Source organism: Glandiceps talaboti, chromosome 15, assembly GCF_964340395.1.
Source record: "Glandiceps talaboti chromosome 15, keGlaTala1.1, whole genome shotgun sequence".
NCBI classification, from domain to species: domain Eukaryota; kingdom Metazoa; phylum Hemichordata; class Enteropneusta; family Spengelidae; genus Glandiceps; species Glandiceps talaboti.
The window spans coordinates 17537139-17560412 of NC_135563.1; the positions used below are offsets into that span (position 1 = coordinate 17537139).

A 23274-nucleotide genomic window follows, 5' to 3' on the forward strand; every position below is an offset into this window, starting at 1 on the left:
TTTTTTTTTTTTTTTGGGGGGGGGTCTTATTTTTAATTTTTAAAGACATAGTCTCTAATCTAGGTACATAGTACATACTGTTGTATGCTTCCTGGTGTAGTTTTGAATGTGTACAAGTATTCATATCAATCCTGTTAAATAATGTGAATGGGATTCAAATTTTTATCATACTTTTCATCACTTGAGATAGACTGGAAGATTGTCCTTGATCCTTTTATGTAACCTCTCTCTACCGCATTGGGTTCAAGCATATTACATAAGTGGAAACAGCAACCCATCTTTCCTTCTACACTTGAGCTGGCTAACGTAAGGTTTAATTTAGTGGCACTGAAGTCTTTTTAGACCACTACAGGTACAGCCTAAAAGAGGTGATAGGAATGATACATGTCTATCTGTCCAGCTGTTTGTAAACACCTGTATCTTAGAAGCATGTAAATGAACATTTTGTCTGTGGACAGCCATATCTTAGACATCCATTAAGAGAACCTAAACGTTGGGCTATATCTTCATACATAGAACTTAGTTCAGTTTTGTTATATTAAACTATCCAAATCAAGTGTGGAAAAGCATGATTATTTTAAGAGGAAATTACCAGAAACTGGTTATAATACTTGAATGAATATAACCAGACTAACAGTTCTCTTTGTACACACTTTACAAATATCATATTTACCAGGAAACATAAACACTATCAATTACCAAATATGGTAAAACTTCTGGTTTAATATATCAGTTTTAAAAAACTTCATAGATAAAATCTCTTCATACAGAGAATGGAATATGAGATCAACTGTTACAATGTAGAAAAAAAACTGCACAAATATTCAGACTTTTGATACATTGTTTCTTTTTTTGTAACATCTCCTATGTTACATAGTAACCACTTTCAACACTCTTCCGATCTCAACGTTACTCTCCACAGGAGATATGTTTTATAAAGTAAACTGCATCAGATCTGTAGCATCTTACATCTCCCCCTCCCCCCTCATCCATCCTCCTCTAAAACATTGTCCAAGTTGTGGAAAAATCCCTGTACTTTAGTACTATGTTTGCAGTTTTTCATTATCTTTTTGCAAGTGAACAAAGCTTATCACTTCACAGTCAATTACACTGAAGTAAAGCGAATATTTTGATCAATTTGTCTATAAAAAAAAACTTCATTAGCAGTTGTATACATCACATTATACAATGCAGTAGATTTTAAAACTGTACATGAAATACATAATATCTTCAAAAATAGTTTCTGCTTCTAATTACGCATCCTCATCAATTACCACAGATGTTTGCAGTATTTCACCAATCCTGTATTAAAAATAAGATGAAATTGCCATAGTGTTCAATAACAAAATAACCAATTTTTTAAAAACAGTAAAGTTGTTATTGGTTTTAACCCTACCACCATATTAATATGAAATGAAACCCAAATAACTTTGTGCAAACAAAAAATATATAGTGCTATTTTTGTTAAATATTTAACTGGCTTTTGTGAAATGTTCTTGTAATACAAGATTTACAGATTACAGTTGCAGTTACTTTAGGATATTAATATACCACACACATACACACACACACACACACACACACATATATTTATATAAAGGTCTTTTGCTCACAAGCATATATATACATTTGTTAAATTTGTAAATTAGTACAGTTTGTTTTATAAAGATTTACATTACAGAAAGGATTACAATGGAAGATTTATTTGTCACTAACCAATGTTAAGGCAAAGAATTTATTTATCTTACACCCATTAATTTGTGTTATTGAAGATTGCATTCATTGTCTCCTTCAAGTTTCTTCCTTTGTGCATTATGTTGTGCATCTCTTGGTGTGTAAAGTTATGTTGATAGTTGCAGCTATCAAGTCAGGAGCAAAGTCGTTACACTATGCAACATTGTTGCAAGATTACATAGTCTGGCAAGATTGATGTGCAATGTTGTGTCTACACGTGTGTAGCGTTCAGGCATGTGGTGGTGCATTTCTGGTTGTTAGTGCAGTACTGATCGCAGTAGTTGGCAGAAGAGTTCCACACTGTGCATTTACTGTTGCAGCAGGTGTTATAAGTCTATTAGTTAAATAACTACTGATCGAAAGATTTGCTGCTATCGTATGCATACCAGTTTTTGGTCTCCTGTAGCTGTCGTTTGACTTCCTTGATGAAATCGCAAGGTTGGACCAGTAATATGATGTCTAGTTCTCCAGTGTTAAGGTCTTTTCTTACCTAGATTCAAAGACAAGGTAAGTATTAAGCATGAGTTCAGTTGATTTTATAACATGCATATTGTTATAATGAATTTCATACTTTTGCTTCAGTTGTTTTGATATATCAGATAAAATTTCTAGTGACATATGAGGGTAGAGATGTGGTTATTCAAACGGTAAATTTTATCATTTTTTTCAAATTCACTCTCTTCTTAAATGTTATTGACCAGTCATTGGTAGAAATTGGTAGGATTTCTCTGAATGCCACAAATGTGCAAAATATTCACACCTCCATGTTTCAGTAAACCAGAACAATATGAACAAGTCTTTATATGCTGCCAAAATAACATGGATAAAACTTCAGACAGAACTCCACTATGTCTCTATAACTTACCTTATTGGCACCAGCAAACAATGATACAGTTGTAAAGTTGATCTCAGTAATTGCCCAGGAGCTCAATCTACGAAAGATACTTTGTACCTTGGGTTTAAGTCCACAGTCAAATGCCAATCCTCCGATAAGGACTTGGTCAATCTGTGTAGAAATACAAAGAAAGAAAGCATCATCAGATTGGTATGTTAAAACAGATTCAAAGTATTTATAGCTGAAAGAATTAAGGGACTTTGTTGTATCAATATCTAGCTTCAATGAAGAATTTCATGATACAATTACATATTTTGATTATTGAAGTAGAAGATATCTCATGAGGTGATGTTTTCCTAGAGTTTCTCTCTCTATATATATACAAGAATTAAAAGTAATTTCATCAGAAAATGTCCAGTATTACTTATATATAGATTATGATAGTTTTGGCACATTACCACTTGTATTGTATCAGTCTTAAACTGTATATTGAGTGTATTTTTCACGACAAAACTTTGATATTTACCTCTGAATGGACTGTAATTCCTCCACTGATCCCCTTGACTACAATACCCCAAGACTCTTCAGGTATTCTCCTATCCATGAAGTAAAGTTGACCAAGTGGTACTCTTCGAAATTTCACTTCAATCTGCAAAATGAAAGTACGATATCTCTTCATACAGTGTTTTTGTTATGAGCAGTTTCACATGGCACTTTTGGTATGAACAGTTTCACTTGGTGCTTTTGTTATGAGAAGTCAGTTAACGTGATTGAGTGTCGTATAAATTTCACCAACATTTTCCTCCAAAAACTAAATATCCCCTCTCTGTAACCCTTCACAAGAAATCTGTTTGTCATGTATATCTTCACCCTCAGTAATGATATAGCTGCACTATATAAAACTGCAACTATTTTTATAAACTGTTTTGTTTAGATATACTCATCATATATCATGCACTCTAAACATAATTACATATGTACCAGAGATTACTTGCACTGGTGTGCATACATACTAGTGGTATTTTCACTGCAGTGCAATATCAAAAACATTATTGCATACCTGCCTGCAACTGATATGCAAATGAGGTCACATTCATTCACTACACAAGAAATCGCATATGATTTCTACGATTTTTATGGAAATCTGCCATTTCAGATAAACATATGTAATAATAACAGAATCCATATGCCACATGAGTTCCCAGCAGTGTGGGTACTCAGGGGTATTTGCAATACTTTCTGCTACACTTTCATTAGTATTGAATTATCTGTTCTGTAAACGCTACTTACCACAGCCGTACGTGCTTGTTCAATTTTGGTATACGTGTCCATAACTGATGTCACAGTTTGACCATTGATTGCTAGAATTTGATCTCCCAGGTGAAATAGTTCAGGCAAAGTTGGGATTGATGACTTCCATCCAGCAACCCTATAGAGAAAGAACAGGTCAAAGGTCAGAGTTCAAATGTTATCTCCTCATCAAAGAGAATGAAAGCACAGAAAAAAGAATACGAGACTTGTTGTCAGACAATCAAAAGAAAGTCTCATTGGTACTTTAAACTCCTCTCTCTTTAAATATACTTCCACTGCATTAGATATGTACCGGTATTAAAGTTAACTTCTTGTGCAGATATACAGCTTGACTGACAGATGGATGGATACAACTCAATGTAGAAGCCCCCTCCCTTATACATATTGTGTTATTAATATCTGGGTATGCGATTAATCCAGCATACAGTTTGACAGACAGGTGGGTGTTGTACCCTTCCTTTGGCAGTGTCATTAATGAGTGAAATAACTATCTACACTCACCATACTTTGTTCACAATTTCAACCAAAGCTACACTTCTGTTCACCAAATGTTCTTTAGGTAATCTCTTTGTAAGTCCATCCTTTTGATTTATCTCTTCCTGCAATTTGCTGTAAAAAAAGTTATTCTAAAGTTTATCTATCATGGTAAAACATGTATAAGGTGTCTTTTTCATAGACATGTATATACCCAAGTTTCAAGCCTAAAAATGCTAAGAGTGCATTGTTTGTACCATAGTAATCCAGTTTTCATGTAAACTCAGTGCAGTCTTACTGAAAAGTGATTATACTTGGTAAAAGTGGGTTGTGGGGAATGCATCACATTCTTGTTTAAGTCCTGAAGGAGGCTTTTTGTGTAAAGCCGAAATGGTGAAATAAATATTTCGTCTGAATATTTTACATCCATGCCTAATTGTGTCGATCCCTCATTTATCAACATATTACTTACTCATAAAGTTGTTTTCTTCGCTTTTTAATAGTCCTCCTACTTTCTGGTATCTTTGGTTTACTTGGTTCAGTAAAAGAATATAATGATGCTGTTTGTCTTGGCAATGTAGAGAGTGGTGGTGGTGTTGGATGGCTTTGACAATCAGGAATACGTGCTTGAACCTCTGGATGAAGGGCAGCGAAAGTTTGAAAGTCATCATCGTCAAGTAGGTTGGGCAATGAACCTGACCTTGACCGACGTTTCACTCTTGGAGACACACTAAATGATGTTGGACTCAGAAGAATAGCAGCATGATTTGTTTGAGATGCTGAGGACATGTAGTCTGATGTGTGTTTTGGTCCATAGGACCGTGAAGGAACTGGTGGTAGAGGTCTGCTTGGAAGTCCTAGATCCAGTTCTTGTGGTGTTGCTCGTTGCATTGGCTGATATGGAGTGTAATCTTGTTCTGTGTGACTTTGAGCATCACTACCTGGTGGAGTTGGCAATGGTCTTGCTAGCAACTCCTGACGAGACATTTTCCTTTCCCTTGGACGGTTTGGTGGCACGGCTTCTGGTTCAGGACTGTATCTTACTGTGTCTTCTGGTATCGGCAATGGTCTTGCTTGCACCTCCTGTAGTGATAGTTTTCTTCGCCGTGGAGGGTTTCCATTTTGTGACGTCAAGTTTGATTCAGTACTATACGGTGATGTATTATTATCACTTTGCTGTCCAGGTACAGGCAATGGTCGATTGACCAACTCACCGTGAGACATTTTCCTTGAACAATTTTCAGGATTGCTTTGTGCCGAGTACCTCTGTGATTGTGAACCATATGCTGTGTTAACATTGATAGACTCCCCTGGCACTGGTAGAGGTCTATTGACCAAGTCTTGCACTGGCACAGGTGGTATGTCATAGTCAGGAGGAGGATAATCAGTTTCAGGAAACTGATAGGTGTTAACACTAGCTTCGGGAACTTGTTGATACTGCAAGGTGTTCAAATCAGGAGGCTGAAGGGAAGGTACACCACGCTTTCTATGCCTTTCCATCTGTGGTGATGAAGGCGGTGACTCAGGTTTCCTTTCAGTTTGTGATGCTCCTGGCAATAGCATAGGAATATCCAGTTGTTGTGATAACTTCCTAACCCTACCAGCTTTCTGTTCTGGTGTGGGTTCTGCCATGGGTTCTGGCTGTGAAGGCATTGACGTCAGAGAAGCAGCACGAGGTAAACTTTGATTCCTTGCTGGTGGTTTGGGTGGTACTTTGGGGGCAGGTTTAGTCTCTGATTGGATTACATTTTCATCCTGTAGTGCTATGATAGCACTAAAGTTTTGATAATCTTGTTCATGCTTTGCCATTCCGTGTTTCCTTTGCTGTACTTCATTCTCCCACTGGGCTTGATCCCTGATGAAATGCACATTCACGTAAACCACTTCCTGATCGGCCATGTTCTCACCTGCAACAGAAAATTTAGTACTGTAACTATGGTAACCTTGTGTACCTTATGGCAATACAACCCACAAAAAACACTGGTGTATTTGCTCTCTCACAGTAAGCAGAATGAGACAATGACATTGGACATGCAGGGAGTTTTTAAATGTAATAAACTTTCAAATTTGTCATTTATATGTCACTGAACATTCTTTCAAATGCAATTAACTTTTAAATCTTTTGTCTACGTGAACATTTAGGGAGTCTTTTAAATGCAATAAATATTGTTGGATATTTTACCTTCTGTGTTGAAATCAATGACGTGTCTACATTGACAACATTTTACTCTGTCATCATCTTCCTCTGATATGATAGTTTTCTGTGTTGTCATCGTCATGGAGGTATTGGAAACACTGAATCCATCTGACATTTCACTTTCACTACTGCTTGTACTTGTTCCTGACCTTCGTTTAAACTGATCTATCAGGTTACCAGTGGGGGCGCTATTACATGTTTCGCGTTTCTTAATTATGGATGTCATCAGCGGTCTGGTGATGCCAGCTGGGGAAGTGTTACATCTGACTAAGCCATCTCCTTCAACGGGTTGCATAACTCCAAGAGCAACCAAGACATCCTGTATAACTCTGTACCAGTCTTCCATTTCAGCTCTGTTGATGAAAAAATAAATGAACTTCTTGTGATGCCATACAGTTAGTTGACATGGACTTGAGATTCAGTCTACATTAAATTTTACAACTTTATTTTATATACCAATGTTTCAATCCCACACAGGAGGTCTTCTTCAGGGTTGGAGGTGTATATCTCAGTTTGCTGCTGCCCAGCTACTTCTGGACCTTTGACGTACACCTTTTTACCCAGAAGAAAACCTTTTCTGTGAGGTCGGGATCATGGTAAAAAAAAGTTTTAAATAGAAATTGAAGAACTTGTTGTCAATGACCTCTTTTTTCAAACCAGACATCATAATATAACTATCATTCACCAATTACAAAAAATGAAGAACTTTTGTTTCAATATGATTGATAGAATGAGGTAGAAATTTTTTATTCCAAACTGAAAAAACTTGGGTGAATGTAGCCTGGAAGATTAAGTTGTTTCCATTTATTTATGCGCAACCCAGTAGCGAGTGGTTACATTTACGGACCAATCACTGGACCTTTCAGACTAGGGTGAACCACCACTGAATGAATTTTAAAACTTGGGCATGAAGTTGGAGGTTGAGAGTTTTTGCATTTTTTTATACCATACCTGCTATCTGCTTTGAGGTAGTAGACACGCCTATCATGAGGTTTTTTGATGGAGTGGGAACAAGTAATACAAAGCACATTTTCATATCTGTGCTTTGATAACTCAATCTCAGGCTTTCTCTCGATGGTATCACAGTTCAGAAGTTCAATAATTCCATTGGGTCTTTTCTTTTCTTTGTTGAATGTTTTCTCACTTTCATAGTAGGATAACACTGGATTATGTCCGGAATCACGGAAAACAAACCATCGTTTTTTCCATCCCTATTAAAAATGAGAAACATCAAAGTTAGTTCTTACTGTGTAATATTGAACAAGTCTTCGTGGTCGTGGAAGACACAGCCCCTCCCCAAAAAAACTTTACTTCTGTGACAAATGGATGAAACTGTTTATAACAAATACAAAGTTGGTTCTTTTTGTGTGTTTTTTTCAGTGAATTAGGTTGTGTCCAAATTTACGATATAACTATTAAAATGTAGATTAATAGCATATCATTCAGAACAGTACAAAGTTACAATGTACTGTTTCCTTGACAACCTACTCCCCCAATCACAGCAATCTTACTATTTATTGTTGAATAAACTCCAGAAAACAGAATATTATCTTTATAGATTTGTTGGTTTCAGATCATTGAATCAGTATTTCAGTCATAATTCAACAGGTATATTATAGCAGCTAGCTCATATTTAATTCTGTGAATTAGGATCTCAAAAGGGTTAAGAGGAAAGGATAAGCTATGATGCTGATATTGGTATACCTTATACAAGTAGCAGTAAGAGAAATGTCAAAATAATTTACTATTTAGGGAAAAAATTTAATCAAAATTACAATAAAAGCGTGATAAAATATTTTTTCAATGTCTGATAATTGTTTATTAGTTCGTAATTTTTATGCTGTTACAAATACAACATACCAGCCATCATCATCCATATCCTTTTTTATATAAACATTTTATCAGACTACATCTTTGTTTATTGTTGCTAACATTAAATTTGATTAAATTATTAATTAATTAGAGCTGAATATGTGTTAATAAGTGTTAGTAAGTTAGAGATCATGGCAACAAACCGTAAAGTTACTTAGTCATATAGAAAAGCATGCAGGTTAGATCTTTGGGTTAATGGCGTACCATTGAAGTCAAGTTAGAACCCTAACGTTAAAGAAACAACAAAGTCACTTGGCATGTAAACCTCAAAGTTACACAGTAAGTGACAGAAAAATCACAAGTAGCTGGCAAACACAGATCAGTAACAGCTAACATGTTACAGCCAATTTGAAAGTTACACAGACTTCTGACACAGCAAACACAGATCAAGTAAATATAGCTAACATGTTACAGCCAATTTGAAAGTTACACACTCAGACTTCTGACACAGAAATCACAGCAAACACAGATCAAGTAAATATAGCTGTCATGTTACTGCCAAAGTTACACAGCATATTGCTGACGACACACAGTTAGTGAGCAAACACATAAGTCAAACAGTTAGCATAATATGTCAGTACAAAACTGAGACAGCATGCATGTGTCTATACAGAAATCACACATTGTGCTTGTTCATATAGTAGTAAATATAGTCTAGTCTGTATATTTGTTAGATCTGTGACTAATACAATCTTTCGTATTCATGAAAACAAGACTTAGTGTATCTTGGATAAAAACAGAATGTCACAGGTCTACCAAATATACAGACTAGCAAAAGTGAGACAGTGTGCAAAAGTCTGACAGGTAAGTATTGTTGTTGAAAGTATACACTCACTGTCCTTGTCATCGCTGATGCATAAAATCTTAAAGTGACTTATCAAACCAGACAAAAACAAACAACTACCTCCCAGGTATCTATTTTATGACTGGAAAATTGTTCTAGAACTAGTAAAACAAGTGAGCCAAGGAAAGATGCACTCAATCATGAAGACCGTCTGGTCCTTGAACCAAAACAAGTGAAGATCTCAGTGTTTGTAGCGTCTCAGAGAATTCAAGCTAATATCAGTTCCTGCATCAAACTAACTTCTTTTCAAGCCAAAAGATTCCAAGTGATCCTAGCCAGTGGATATACCTGTTCCAAGGCCAATACTGAAAAACAGTCAAACAACTCTACCTAGGCCTTGTCTATCTACCTATCTACCTGTCACAAAACCAACAGAATAGTTAGAAGCGCCGACAGATGAAAAAAGATTTCCGAAGGATTCACATCGGCATTAAATCATCTACCAAGATCTCCTAAACTCAAATGCACCCTTTTATTTCCAACAACTGGAGAAAACATCAAATGAAGTGCAAAATCTTCACAAAAGACCAAGTGTGCCATTAAGATAGAGAAAAGTCTATCAGACAACTTGAGATTAGTATTTCCATTATACTAACTCATCCAGGGACCAGGTATGTCATGTGTGACAAATGCCCCCAAGGCAGGAATATGTCACATGATAATCACATGCTTTATCCCTGAAGGAACTGCACTTCTGTCTCACAGTAGTGAGCTAGTCTCAGATTTTTTGCATTATAAACAATGTTATTTGATCTACCAAGCTGATGAATATTTTTGTTCAATGTGTTGTTTTTCATATCATTTTGTCTGTGTTAGACAACGTTTACTAATACAATGCAGAGGGTAATATCTACCAAGGTTCCCAAGTCATTTCACCAAGGTTCTGAAATAGAATTATGGTGCACTGAATATGGAAACTGTATGCCACCTTTACCTAATGTATGTCCCCTGTGCTTTGATGTACCAGGGACCGGGTTCATAAGCAGTGATGTCAAATAGTTGGCTTGGTTACGCTCAGACAAAGGTGCTATTATATACCCAGACATACCATGAACAATGCATGCGACATATCATGTGATACAGGTTAGTTACTTTTTCCTGGTCTGTTTCCAAAGGTAAAAGATAGGGCAGGTAGATGTAATTACCTGTGTCACTCTATCTATGCCATCTTCATCGTACATCATGTGACTCTCTTTAACTTTAAATTGCACACCTCCAACAAATTTAGTCACTTTCTGATTATTTTTGTTGTTGAAACTTTGAAGGGTATCCAATGAATGAAATCATTATTTCACAGTTCGATAATTTATACAGTTTGCAGTTTAAACCCCATTTAATCTCCTCTTCTAAAGAGCTCGCTTTACTCCCCATACAGGAATGGTTTGACCCTATTGTTGTGACCCCCAGATTTTGATTTGCAGCCAAGAAATCAACATACACACATTACAACTTATACAAGGAAGTAAATGCCATTCAGTGGCATGTGTAGCCACTCCATGTTACAGTCTATTTATAGAGCTGAGAAATTTCCCCATGACACAGCTCAGAACAATACTGGCTGTTGAGTAAACAATCTCTCTCAAAATCACACACAAAGGAACATTTCATCATAATTTGATAACTGTATGTTTGACATGATAATGGAGTGGCGGTAGTGGTGGGGGGTGTGGGGGGGGGGGTAGAGAGAAGGAAGGCCCGGGAGGGAAGATTCACACCAATGAGTGATTAAACTTTGCTATTTCCCTATCAAGAGTATTGAAGCATGATTGTCATCTTTACATATCTCCTAACATTGTTTACTTTCTAGGGACTTGCACAGGAAAAAGAACAAATAATAGTGACAAAAAAATCTAGTCTGGATGCCAATGTGGTCTCTAAAACCATGAGTGGAGGTGTAAAACATAACGATTTCGTACAGGGACTAGACTAAAAAAATCCTACAACCAAGTGATTCCAACATTGACAATAAATTCACTGTTGAACACGATGGTTCTGTCATTCTATATATGATAGAAATTAAGGTGGCTATTCCATGTTTTCTCACATATATTTCAGAAGAGATTATTTCTCCTTAAGAAAAATGATTTATATATATTGTCACTTTCTATACTTCTAGCTAGAGTCCACAACAATGGCAAGCCTTTTGGGCCATGCATGGGTTGCATTCCGATAGACTATACCTATACGCAAACGGCTATACATGCATTTATATCAAAGTGCACTTCATTATGGCCAGCAGCTGTATATATATATATATATATATATATATATATATATATATATATATATATATATATAAAGCCTGACTTAGACTATCGACAGTTGTTCATGCCTTTTTGCTACATTTTATCTAAAACTAAAGTCGTTGCTTCACTCCGATCCGGAGCAGTACCATAACCGCGTACTGATCAGCAAGTGCCGGAGGCACTCACAGTTCATGCCTTCTGCAATCGCAATTCCTATCAGTACACATTAGTATTCAGTGCTACAGAATGAGGCGACGACTTTGATTTAGATGAAACGTAGCAAAAAAAGGCACGAACGACTGTCAACAGTCTAAGCCTGACTTTGAGCTATATTGAAATACTTTTAGTGAGTTCTTCTTTTTATAAAAGAATGAAACTTTCTACTCATTCAAAAACATTTCAGGAAGCTATTCCCAAATTTTCGCTGCCTTTCATCAACATGATCAGGGGCGTATATACAACAAGTACAATGGGATGATGACAAGTGTGTCACTTGTCCAAACTTGTTCACGACTTAGAAACGTGAAACAACTTGGAACCATACATCTCCTTAATCACTGTAAACAGATGTTGAGGATTGTGTAATATATGACAGTATGTGGTTTATTTAGGAAGTAGTGTTCATAACACATATCAGTAATCTTTTAATCTGTTATCATGAAGGGTTGTCATGTCAGAACATCCTGAAGTTTTCAGAATTTCTTACACTGTGTTGACATATTCAATATGATATTGGCAACTTTTCAATATATATATATTCCAATTAAACTTCCTTTATAATTTCAAAATATTCATTCTCATAATTTCCTTTCAATTTGTAATCATTTCAAGTTACATACTCATTCCTAATATGATTAATTCTTCTTTACATCAAATAGAATAACAACACATTTGCTACTTTCATAAAGGGAAAAGAATTAACTTTACACTTCTGTACTATGATTATTTGGATAATTGTTTTTTTTTTTTTTTTATTTTGTTTTTCTCAACAACTTGCACTCTGATTTCATTTGGTTATTAAAAAGTCTATCATTAGAATTAATTATCACCATGAATTCAAGAGAAAATGGTTTTCGAATACATATTAACTTAAATTCTGCACTTTCATTAACAATATACTTTTTTCATGCTGTAAATCTTACCATTGGTTTTACAGTGATGGAAATATGAGCCAAGCGATTAAAATAACTTATTATTTTTCCAAATTTTTCATAAATTATGCTTATGCACATGTATAATTATACCATCCTCAACATTTTTCTTCATTCAGCAAGAAAATATTTGTGACCCAAAAGTTTTGTGGCTACTTGTCTTGACTCATAGTGACAAGGCCCCCTATGTCACTCGTATTTTCCTTGGCTGAACAAAGAAAAACATCGGGAGAATAATTAGTCTTCTGCTGTCATATCACTTCCTTGTTTTAGTATAAACAATCTGTTATCTCACTAGATTTGAATCAAGAATCAACTGGATAACACTATACAATGTAAAACTGATAAATCTCTATCTCTTTGTTTGCCTTAATTGATCCTATTACCACGGGACTTCACAGTTGCACTGAACAAATAACCCAACAGAATATGCGAAGAGGAAAAATTTCAAAAATGTTGATTTTCGTTTAGCATTCATCATTATGATATACATTTTATTAAACAATCCTTGCAAAGGAGGCGTGGATGACGAGATAGGGATTATCAGTTCCTTGCACTCTGCCCCATCTTGTTTGTTTTCCCCTGCATTACTGAGATACAATCTCAAGGCTTCCTTTGATGACAAGAAGTTTACCTAAAGATGAGTAGTCATGCTATTTATATAGAAAATTAGATAAAAGCAGACATGTGTAGGTGTCTTTATTTATTATAACTATCTAAAGTTCATCTCTACCTACACAAACCAATCAGATATACAGGTTTACCCATCATTGTAAAACCCTGTCAACTTTTGCCATTTTACGGTGGCGTTTAACAGCTAGTGCTCCCACACAGGATTATTTTTCACTACATCAGGAGAAAAATATGCACCAAATTGTTAGCATGATAGTTCCTTTGTTTGTTTGTTTGTTGTTTGTTTGCTTAAAGTTCCATTTATACATGTTGACAGCACATGTAATTTATTTATATATGGTTTTATAAGTTCTATAATGATTCAGTTTAATACTGTCATCTTTACAAAAACCAGAGGATTCTTTACAGAGCCGTCTGAAATGTACATCATGTCTTCATATTTCGTCACTTCAGTACAAATATATGCTCATGCTTGCAAGAATGTCATATGTAAATATTTGTTAATTTTCAAATAGGTATCTTCTAGTTCCCAATTTTAGCATGTTGATAGCACATGTATGTATTTGTCCATATGTTTGGTTCAGGTCAAGTTACTGATTCAAGTAAAACAATTTGTACAGATATTTTGAATTTTCAATATATATGTGAATCCCATTTTATATAGTTTAGTTCTCACGCTGAATTCAAAGGAAGATGTATACTTCTTAGTTGTGGAATTACGGGAAAGATGCACAATTCTTACTCTCAGAATCCTGGGAAAGATGCATACATCTTGCTCGTAATTTCATAAGGTGCATACTCATGTCACTTGCATTAATTTCACATAATGCTTTTCATTTTAAACAAAGTCACAACATTTCATCAACTAGTACAGAATAAATACTGAAATAGGAAATTACATGAATTTATGGATGTTATCAATGACAGTCACCTTGTTGGTAGTGGCCTTCACTCATCAAACAGGAAGTTATAATCCTGCAGAAGTTCAAATCTAAAGTATGAAAGTATACCTAACCAAGGGGAAGTTCATATTGTTGTGATAGTTACAACCGCACATAGGGAAGTTAAATGAAGTTAAAAACCCAAGCAGAAGTTCAAATTCTAAAAATTGACAGTAAATTGAAAAAGGAAATGCTCCACTTCTACTTTCTGTCAAAGACGTGTCATTTTAATGTCTTAAAATATGACTGGAATTTTGAATAAAAAGTTTCTCTTCTGCAAAAACTTTTAATGGGAGGATTTAGAATGAAACTGCGTAATTATAAGAGAAAAGTTTTCATTTGGCTTCTGTTTTGTTTGTTTAATTCGTCAAAATAAATTGTACAAAAGATAAGGCAAATATCAACAACATACAAATGCTGATAACCCTGTGTCATATAGATAAAGGACTGAAGTGTGAAAGAATAGTATTTGCTTATCATTGCTCCATGTGATTGGGCAAAGGATCCTGCTGTGTTTATTTAATGATTATCTCTGTTATTGCTCAGACCACTATTTTTAGTGGTCAGAGTTTATTGTTAGTCTAGAGTTGAAATATGTCTATCTTTGTGTCAAAAAACGCAATGTGAAATATGTCTATCTTTGTGTCAAAAAACGCAATGTCCCATGAGTGAAACATCAAGCCTACATAATTTTAGCTGTGAAGGACGAAGTGTCCAACGTTGACCGGTTTTGTACCAAACTTACACATACTGATAACAATACTAAGTAGCTTTTCCTAATTTTTCTGTTATCGTGCAATTTAAAAATAGCTACTGTATTGTATATTTCGTCTGAAATCCTTGCTATTCTGTTATCTACTTTTGGTATAAGGAAATGAAATTATGCATTTGGTATACTATAGGTTCCATGTTTTCATTCCCTGCTGTGTTTATAGGGAAATACAATTCCCTGTAACAAGTACAGCTTCCAGGTTATGGTTTTATTCCATTTCTCTGAATGTATGTTTTAGGAAAACAGGAAAAGTGATTTCCATTATGTCTCATACCTCAATACTTGGTAATCAAACTGAATTAGCTTATAGCAACAGCGCAGTGCAGGTTATTGTTCACTGTCTCCGTGTGACACAATCATGCAGAAACAAATATGAAACTACACATGCTAAACTTTAACAAGATCACCATTTCTTGATGCAATTAGTCTGAATGAAATAAACCATTTCAACATACTGCAACTAGACACAGATATGCCAGCACCAATGTTTTGATGTTTGCATTTGATGCCTGTATGGTGGCACATTGGTTCATTTCAAGTAGACAAAATTCCACAAGAAACTGTATTCATTCAATCTTGCTAGCCTAAAGTGTAGCATTTACAGTTTCTTATCAGTTTCTGTGCAGTGCTATCAAAGAGAGCCAGTGAACACTAACATGCAATGTGCTGTATAAGTTCCAACAAGGATATAATTTCTTAAGTTCTACTGCTACATACTTTACACAAGTGTTAAGCTTTTACTTTTGCTTCAAGCAAATCCTGAAATGGATACTGTAAGTGAGGCATTTGCAGTTTTTTACAAAGTTGCCTCAATTTTCCCAAGAATTCACAAGAAAACAACTCATTGACAACCTTCCAATATTACTTATTGAAATTTTCAATATACTTTATACAATGCATATTCAACAAAGTATTAAAACGTTCACGTTTGCTCGAAGCAAATCCTGAAATGTGACAAAAGATATGGATACTGTACTACAGGGTTTTCTTTACAAAGTAAAACGACCTGAGTATATATTCCATATCTTTTGTTCAACTTGGCTTGTGCACGGCATAATCTAATTTATCAGATATTCTATCTAAAAGTTACATTTGCATTCTCATCATCATAATGCCTAGTCCATCCATCCATCTGTGCCTAAATCATAGAGAGATCAACAGCCAGACAAACAAGTCACATATTCAGTTCTGTTTGCTGCAGCATCACCATGGTAACTAGGACTATACAGCATATGACCCAAGTGAACATAACCAGAAACAAACACTTCAAAGTACTGTTGACACTCGCCATCCTTTACTCAAGAGTTTGTACTCCCCTTTTCCTCTTCAGAACACTTCACTTTAGTAGGCACATTTTATGAACACCTCACGATTTTGCAGCAATGGTCAACACATTTTTTTTGGCAAAATTGCAAAAAATACCCTGGCTTGTGTATGAAAATATAAATTGAAAGAATGAAACCAACCATGCAAAGTTAGCTATATTGTAGATTTAGGTGTATGTGCAAGCAAAGTGATGTGAACAGCAATGAGGAAGTTTAGTCCAATATAACAACCAGCTTTGTGTGTCTACAGTACATTAAGGTCTGATCTAGGGGCTATGGTATGTATATAGAAAGCCCCTGATGGTATGCAAAATCAAACAAAAGACGTTCCTCATTTGAATAACAAGTATTTGACGTACACAGGGTATACATTTCACAAGATACAACAATGTTGGAGTTTAAGGCTTAAAATTATAGGAAAATAACTACCATGAAATTTTAAAGCATGGAATACATGCTGTTCTGTTCTTAGTCACAAGCCTTGAAATGAAATACTCAGTAGCTAAAACATGCAAATCTCAAAGCATAAAATTTTCAACCAAATTTGATACCTTGCATATTCTATGTATGACATCATAGACCAGGTCTACAGAGAAGTACATTCATTTAATTGAAGTAAGTAAACACACAAAAAAGACATGACAATAGTTTTGGCACTTGTGAAAGGTATAACTGCCTTAAAACTTACATACAGCCAACTTTACATTTCAGATCCCTGTCACAGACCCAGTTGGGTTCTGCCAACTATGAAAGTGGCACATCATAAACTGTACACGAAAGTTTTCATCTTGCATTTCTCTTGTTTCTATTTATAGCCAAAACGTTATTGCAGAAAATTTTATGTTGTGGTTAGAATTCTTTAAATCCATCACTTTTTAATTTCAATATTGATTTTTATAATTATTCCTTTATGCAGATCTTATAGCATATTTATTTTTTCCATATTTCATATTTTCCGTCATGTTCAAACTTGTTTGTGGAATAAAAAATTACATACTGAGTCGATACCCCTGGTCAATTCAACCCACATGATAAAAGTGGATTATAGAGACATTTTCTAAACACAACTATTTTGTTGTTGAAGCCTGAATGTTGAACAATGCAATTCAGTGACAGCCCGCAGACTGTGAGCTGATTTAATAGTCCTGTTTACAGACGGAGTAACTCAACCGGAATCTGAGTAACTCCTGCTTGCAAACGGAGTAACTCGATCAGAATCGAGTCTCGACTTACTTCATCTGCAAACAGGCTGTGAGTGACATATTACTGTCAGAGCTACACACCTTGTAGTTTGACAAATTACTGACTTGCATGATATGTGATACCACTAAAGGGGAAGAGACACAGAGAGAGAATAAAAGACCTGTAAATCACTTTCAACAAGATCTATTGTGTACTTTATCACCTTCTGTGATGCACAACTATTTGTCATAGTGACGCACTTTACACTCCAGGTAATGTAAAAACCCACGCAGCTATTTTAAATATCTTTGCTCATTCAACGAGAATTATTGCACAATACGCAGGTAAAATATACAACAGAGTGGTCGGACCTACAGGATTACGCAAGCACTATGTCTGATATTTATCTCTCAAAACATGGCAACATAGACATGTTGTCTTTACTCCATTGACCAGCAACAAAACTACAGTACACATCCATGCAGCCAAATTTTGCATATATTCTATCTAAAAATACACCTGACTAAATATATAACAAGACACAGGTGACGCCAATAATGAGTTGTGTGTGTGTCCTCAATTTCATTTTTTGTGTGTGAATGCATTACTGTCATATTCAGTTTAGTTTGAATTCGGTTTCCTGAAAATTAGTTGTAAATTTGAAGTTTTTCTTTTGAACTAAATGATGACACAGTATTAAATAGAAATTATTTTAAATATATGTCATTTTGAAAACTACTTTTGCTTCCTGCACAATTCCAAAAATATGAAAGTTGATAATTTTCAACAGAACTACAAAATAATTCTATTTTAGTGGCAAGCACCTTTCATAATTTCCAAAACCATTTCGCAATCAATGCACAGACACCAGATTTTAGAACATTTTGTGTTTATAAATACATGGATTTTATAACTATGACAAAACTAGGAAATGGTAACTTTTATGCTGAATTTCTGAAATCAAACACGTCTGTGATATTTTTAGCATTTTACAACAACAATGATATCAACGTACCCTACAAGTTAAGTTTGTTGTAGGAAAACACCTTGATTTTTTGCCAACTTTTGAAATATCTCTTCAGTTATGTATGTATTATTGGTAGACTCATTGTTATCCAAGTCAACACAAAAACTTCAAAATAACTCGTTGAGTCCCTGTGACTTGTTTGTATTATGCCTAGACATAACAACAGGCTATATTCACTCTCATAGTTCATCATACTCAACACTGTGTTGATCAGAGTTTGATGAACGGTTCACCAGGTTTTGACAACTGTCACAGAGGTGAGACAAAGTTAACACTGACAACTGATGTATGTGCTGTGTCTGCTTGTACCAGTCAGTACAGAACATTACAACCAGCGACAGGCAGATATTTACAAAGGGAACTTGTCACAAACAGAGAAAGTAAATAAAGAGAATTGGATTGATAATACTTGGCACAGTATTGGAACTACAGAGATGTATTTGTGTTACATGTCATGGTTTGATAAGAACAGTTTTATGGCTTCTACATAATAGCTCACATTCATAAACAAATTTCAAGTTCCACTTGCATTTCATGTACAACTATAAGTGGCCACAAAACTGTTCACATCAAACCATGAAATGACGATAAGTCTCTGTATAAATTCCAACAATCAAATTAATCTAATTAATTTATTCATTTCCCCTGTTTGTAAGAGTTCTGCTTGTAAATGCTTGCCTGTCGGTTGTATGACAGGTCACCACAACCATCTCATTATCATGCACAACCACACATATCTTCAATAGCCTACTTGGACTGCAATACAAAGAGCAATTGTTTATGAACTATGCACTTCAAACGATCAAAGCTCCTCTGTGAATACTAAAACGCAGCACTGTCTGAACTAAACTTACATCATAAGCTGACTATTCTCAAAAGCCAAGTATATTTTTCACCCAGAAAGAAAAATGGAATCATGTCAAGGACATGGTTTTTTTGTTCTGATTATTACATTTGCTGGCTCCCTGATGATAGCTGAGTTGCTTATATACATACTTCCATTGTATGTAGTGCATCCATGGAGAGTGCAAAAGACAAATAAATCTTTCATCTGGTATATAGATCTCGAGTGCAGTAGGTGTGAATATTGATTTTGATGGTGAGTGAATAAGCCATCAAAATTATGTATACAGTGTTATGATATAGCAAAAAAAAAAACACAAGTGGCTAGCAGTGCATATTCTATCTCCTAGACTAAACCATATGGCTTAACCACCACCAGCACACATATACTGCTGTTGAAACCGTTCACACAAACCAGACAACATTAACATCCCATAATATCAACATCTGTCATCCAGACTGACATCTATTTCCACCTTGACAACAACAACTCAGTGTGTTTCTTTAACATTGCCATGGCAACATGGTGTGTCTCAAACCATGCGATATATCCCAGGTATGGAATTTACACAAAAACAATCACTTCAGTTTACATTTTGTGCTTTTCCTACAGTTCATATTACTGTTAGTCAAATGCAGTGCAATATTTAGTATATTGAAATGCCATCACATTGACAACATAACCAGCTAAAACAGCATAACACTATGTTTATACATTTTAGCATCACAGCACAATTACATGTACATTAGCAGTTTTACATTTCTAGAGAGCATATTTTCATTAAGTTCTCACCTGATGAGGGTTCTTTGACTTTTTCTCAGGCTAGTTTTACATGTTTGAATAAATAAAGAGGTAAACATTTCTATTAAACATAAATCAAACTGATATATGCTACTGTGGCCAATAAAGTGTTTCTATAAACAAACATGGCTGCCATACTGATATGGTACACCAAGTGTTACAAACAAACATGGCTGCCATATATTACCATGGCAACTAATTTTTTTTATTTCATTAAACTTAAGTTATGGAATATAATTTGAGTTAAGTTTTATATTAATGTTCTGATGTCATAAAATTAAACAATAATCATAAATAACTTTTAAAAGAATACATTTATAGTCAACAATTGTTATGATAGCAATTAATTTTTTTTTTGTGTTGCCATGCTTTCATTTTCAGAACAGTTACTGTATAAATTTAGCACAAGCGAGACACAAAAAGTAGTTCCCTTACTAACACATACTTGAGCTCTCAAGTGTGCCATTATTTGTCTTAAAATTTATTCAACAACTTACATCAAATATCTAAAGTTTAAAATTTTATTAGGCCATAAATTTATATTATTTTCATAATTTTTCTTTCAGTGTTCAAAACACAACTATTGCGTAATAATTATATTTTGTACTTGTTTTGTCATCTTAGATACCAGAATAATGAATGTCATTTTGTTGCATCATTATACAACAGTGGTAACTGCGGTTTCGGCTTACTAAGATAGACACAAACCAAAACTATTGTTGTTCAATAGGTAGATTACACATGGTAAATGCTACTGTGAATCTAGTCACGCTGGGATCAAGATAGTGCAAACACGTCCCAAAATATGTACACAAAATCGTCAGAAATGCCACATTGAGTACAAAAACTAACATCCACTCAATAGCTTATATCATATCACAACAATAGTTTTAGTGTATGTCTATCTTTTCAAACCAAAACCTCGACTGCCCAAGTAGTATGTAATGTACTCTTGGTAGAATGGACCCTTTATTCATGAAATTTGATGTTAGAATTATGAAAAGACAAGTTGGATTGTTGGGGAAGGGAATGAGAACACAAAGTTAGGAAAGTTAGTTCTGATAGAAATTACAATCTGTGACTATCCCCGGTATTTTTCTGATAGAAATGTGTGTTATATATTAAACATGCACATTCTTCATAATATGTGCAATTTTATCAGATTTCCCCCTTCTCTCTCTCTCTCTCTCTCTCTCTCTCTCTCTCTCTCTCTCTCTCTCTCTCTCTCTCTCTCTCTCTCTCTCTCTCTCTCTCTCTCTCTCTCTCTCTCTCTCTCTCTCTCTCTCTCTCTCTCTCTCTCTCTCTCTCTCTCTCTCTCTCTCTCTCTCTCTCTCTCTCTCTCTCTCTCTCTCTCTCTCTCTCAATGTAGATTAAACCCACCAGTAATGTTAAATATGAAATAAATAAAATGAAAATCATAGCAAAATGGTATATAGACTACCCTACCTTGAATGAGCCTTTGATTCCTTTGTGCTTGTCTAAATCTGGTGATTTTATCAGGTATCCTTGGCGTCGGATATCTTGTTGTGGTGCTCTCAGTGTCGCCATTGTTGTCCACTAGAGAAGTTGGACTCTTGTGACCTGCCAGAACAATAGTGGAACTATAAGGCTTGGTAGTTGAGTGGGTGTCATAATTGTTTGCAAACAGTAAAATAAATATCGCACAAATTCCTAACCTCAGGTTAATCAATTTCAAATTTCCTTTACAACTTTTTCTGCCAAGTTGTCCACCCCAATAACAATATTTTTTGTTTTTGAGTAAAAGAATAGTTAAAAAACGGGAAGTGGGGCCAAGGCTGTGTTTACCACAGATTATAATAACAAAAACTGTCCTTGTTTGTTTTTTTTGGTGTTTTTTTGCTTCTTTTTGGCTCTCTATGAAAACATAGTAGAAATACATTAAAATAACGAGAGATCAAGGTTAATACATTAGTAATGTCATGGTTATGAGCTTTGATCCATTGCGTCAGAAACCATTTTCAACTTTTATAGGCAGGTTGCTGGAGTAGCTGAGACAAATAAAACTAAAAAAAAAAGTATACGGGCATGAATTTTATCAAGTGACACCTGAATGGTCAAAATGTCATGAAATAACAAAAGTGTCTGGTACGTTTATTAGTTATGTACAAAGAGCCTAATATGATATGGAACCCCAACCCCATCATCATCACTATAATTCATCATAAACTATTATTTGTTGATCACTAACTTCCGACTTCAATACGTCTCAGAACTACTGAAGTACAACCGTTCACTAAGGTTTGACCAGTTCGAGAGAAAGTCATGTAAATCCAATTTTTTACACCCTGTGAATTTTAGCCATGTTAACGATGGTTCTCAGTCAAAATTTTCGGTACAACATGCAGGCACTGTGTACTACTAGTATGTGCGGCTACAGGTACTTACCAAAATACCGACGTAGACTCCTACAACGTAGGGAAGCTCCTTACTCGAGTACGAGTACGTACGGGCTTGCCTTCAAAAGAAACTAGGAACACTTTGCCAATAACTTTCAAAAACTTTAGCCGCGCTCGGATTTCAAAGAGTGTGAAAATGGCGGAATACAATGCTGGAATTGGAATGGAAGGAGACAAAATGCCTTGGACTAATGTTCACTTCGCAACGTTAAACGGTTGGCCTTGATGGATCGCTCACCATCGGTACTGCCACCTGGAACTAAAGAGGAACAACTGAACACATGAGGAAGTTTAGTCGCTATATATCGGAGAACTAAAATTGGCAGCGAACAGCGAACCCTGGGTCCAATGATACTCCGGTCCTTTCGAGGGATTTCCCCTACAATTTGCATAACAATACCACTGGGTCAGTCCCGAGGTGTTGCACCATTATTTCATGGGGAGAATTTGTGGGCTTCGACTTTTTTGCTCGTCGGTAAACATCGGCAGCGAGCACTAAAACTATTCATACAGTATTTTATAAGTCAAGTGGTCACCATGCACTTGATGCCTAAGGATTTAAGTCATTTTGACATGCCATTGCTGAAGTTTTCGGTCGGCACCAAGGCCAACACTTCGCGTATGACCAAGGATCAACGTACGTGTATTATGATTCATGGATGTATGCG

At 35.3% G+C, this 23274-nt stretch overlaps 1 protein-coding gene across 1 annotated transcript; it reads right to left on the reverse strand.

The window, feature by feature from the left end:
• Positions 1 to 910: 910 nt before the first annotated feature.
• LOC144446687 (uncharacterized) lies at positions 911 to 22684 on the reverse strand. Its single transcript, XM_078136509.1, has 11 exons — positions 22596 to 22684; positions 21636 to 21770; positions 7503 to 7762; positions 6537 to 6904; positions 4827 to 6261; positions 4382 to 4489; positions 3860 to 3998; positions 3096 to 3218; positions 2600 to 2740; positions 2121 to 2224; positions 911 to 1302 (listed from the first exon to the last, which is right to left on the reverse strand). Exons 2-11 carry the CDS (start codon positions 21735 to 21737, stop codon positions 1254 to 1256), a joined length of 2829 nt encoding a protein of 942 aa, XP_077992635.1. The 5' UTR covers positions 21738 to 21770; positions 22596 to 22684; the 3' UTR covers positions 911 to 1253.
• Between the last annotated feature and the right edge of the window lie 590 nt (positions 22685 to 23274).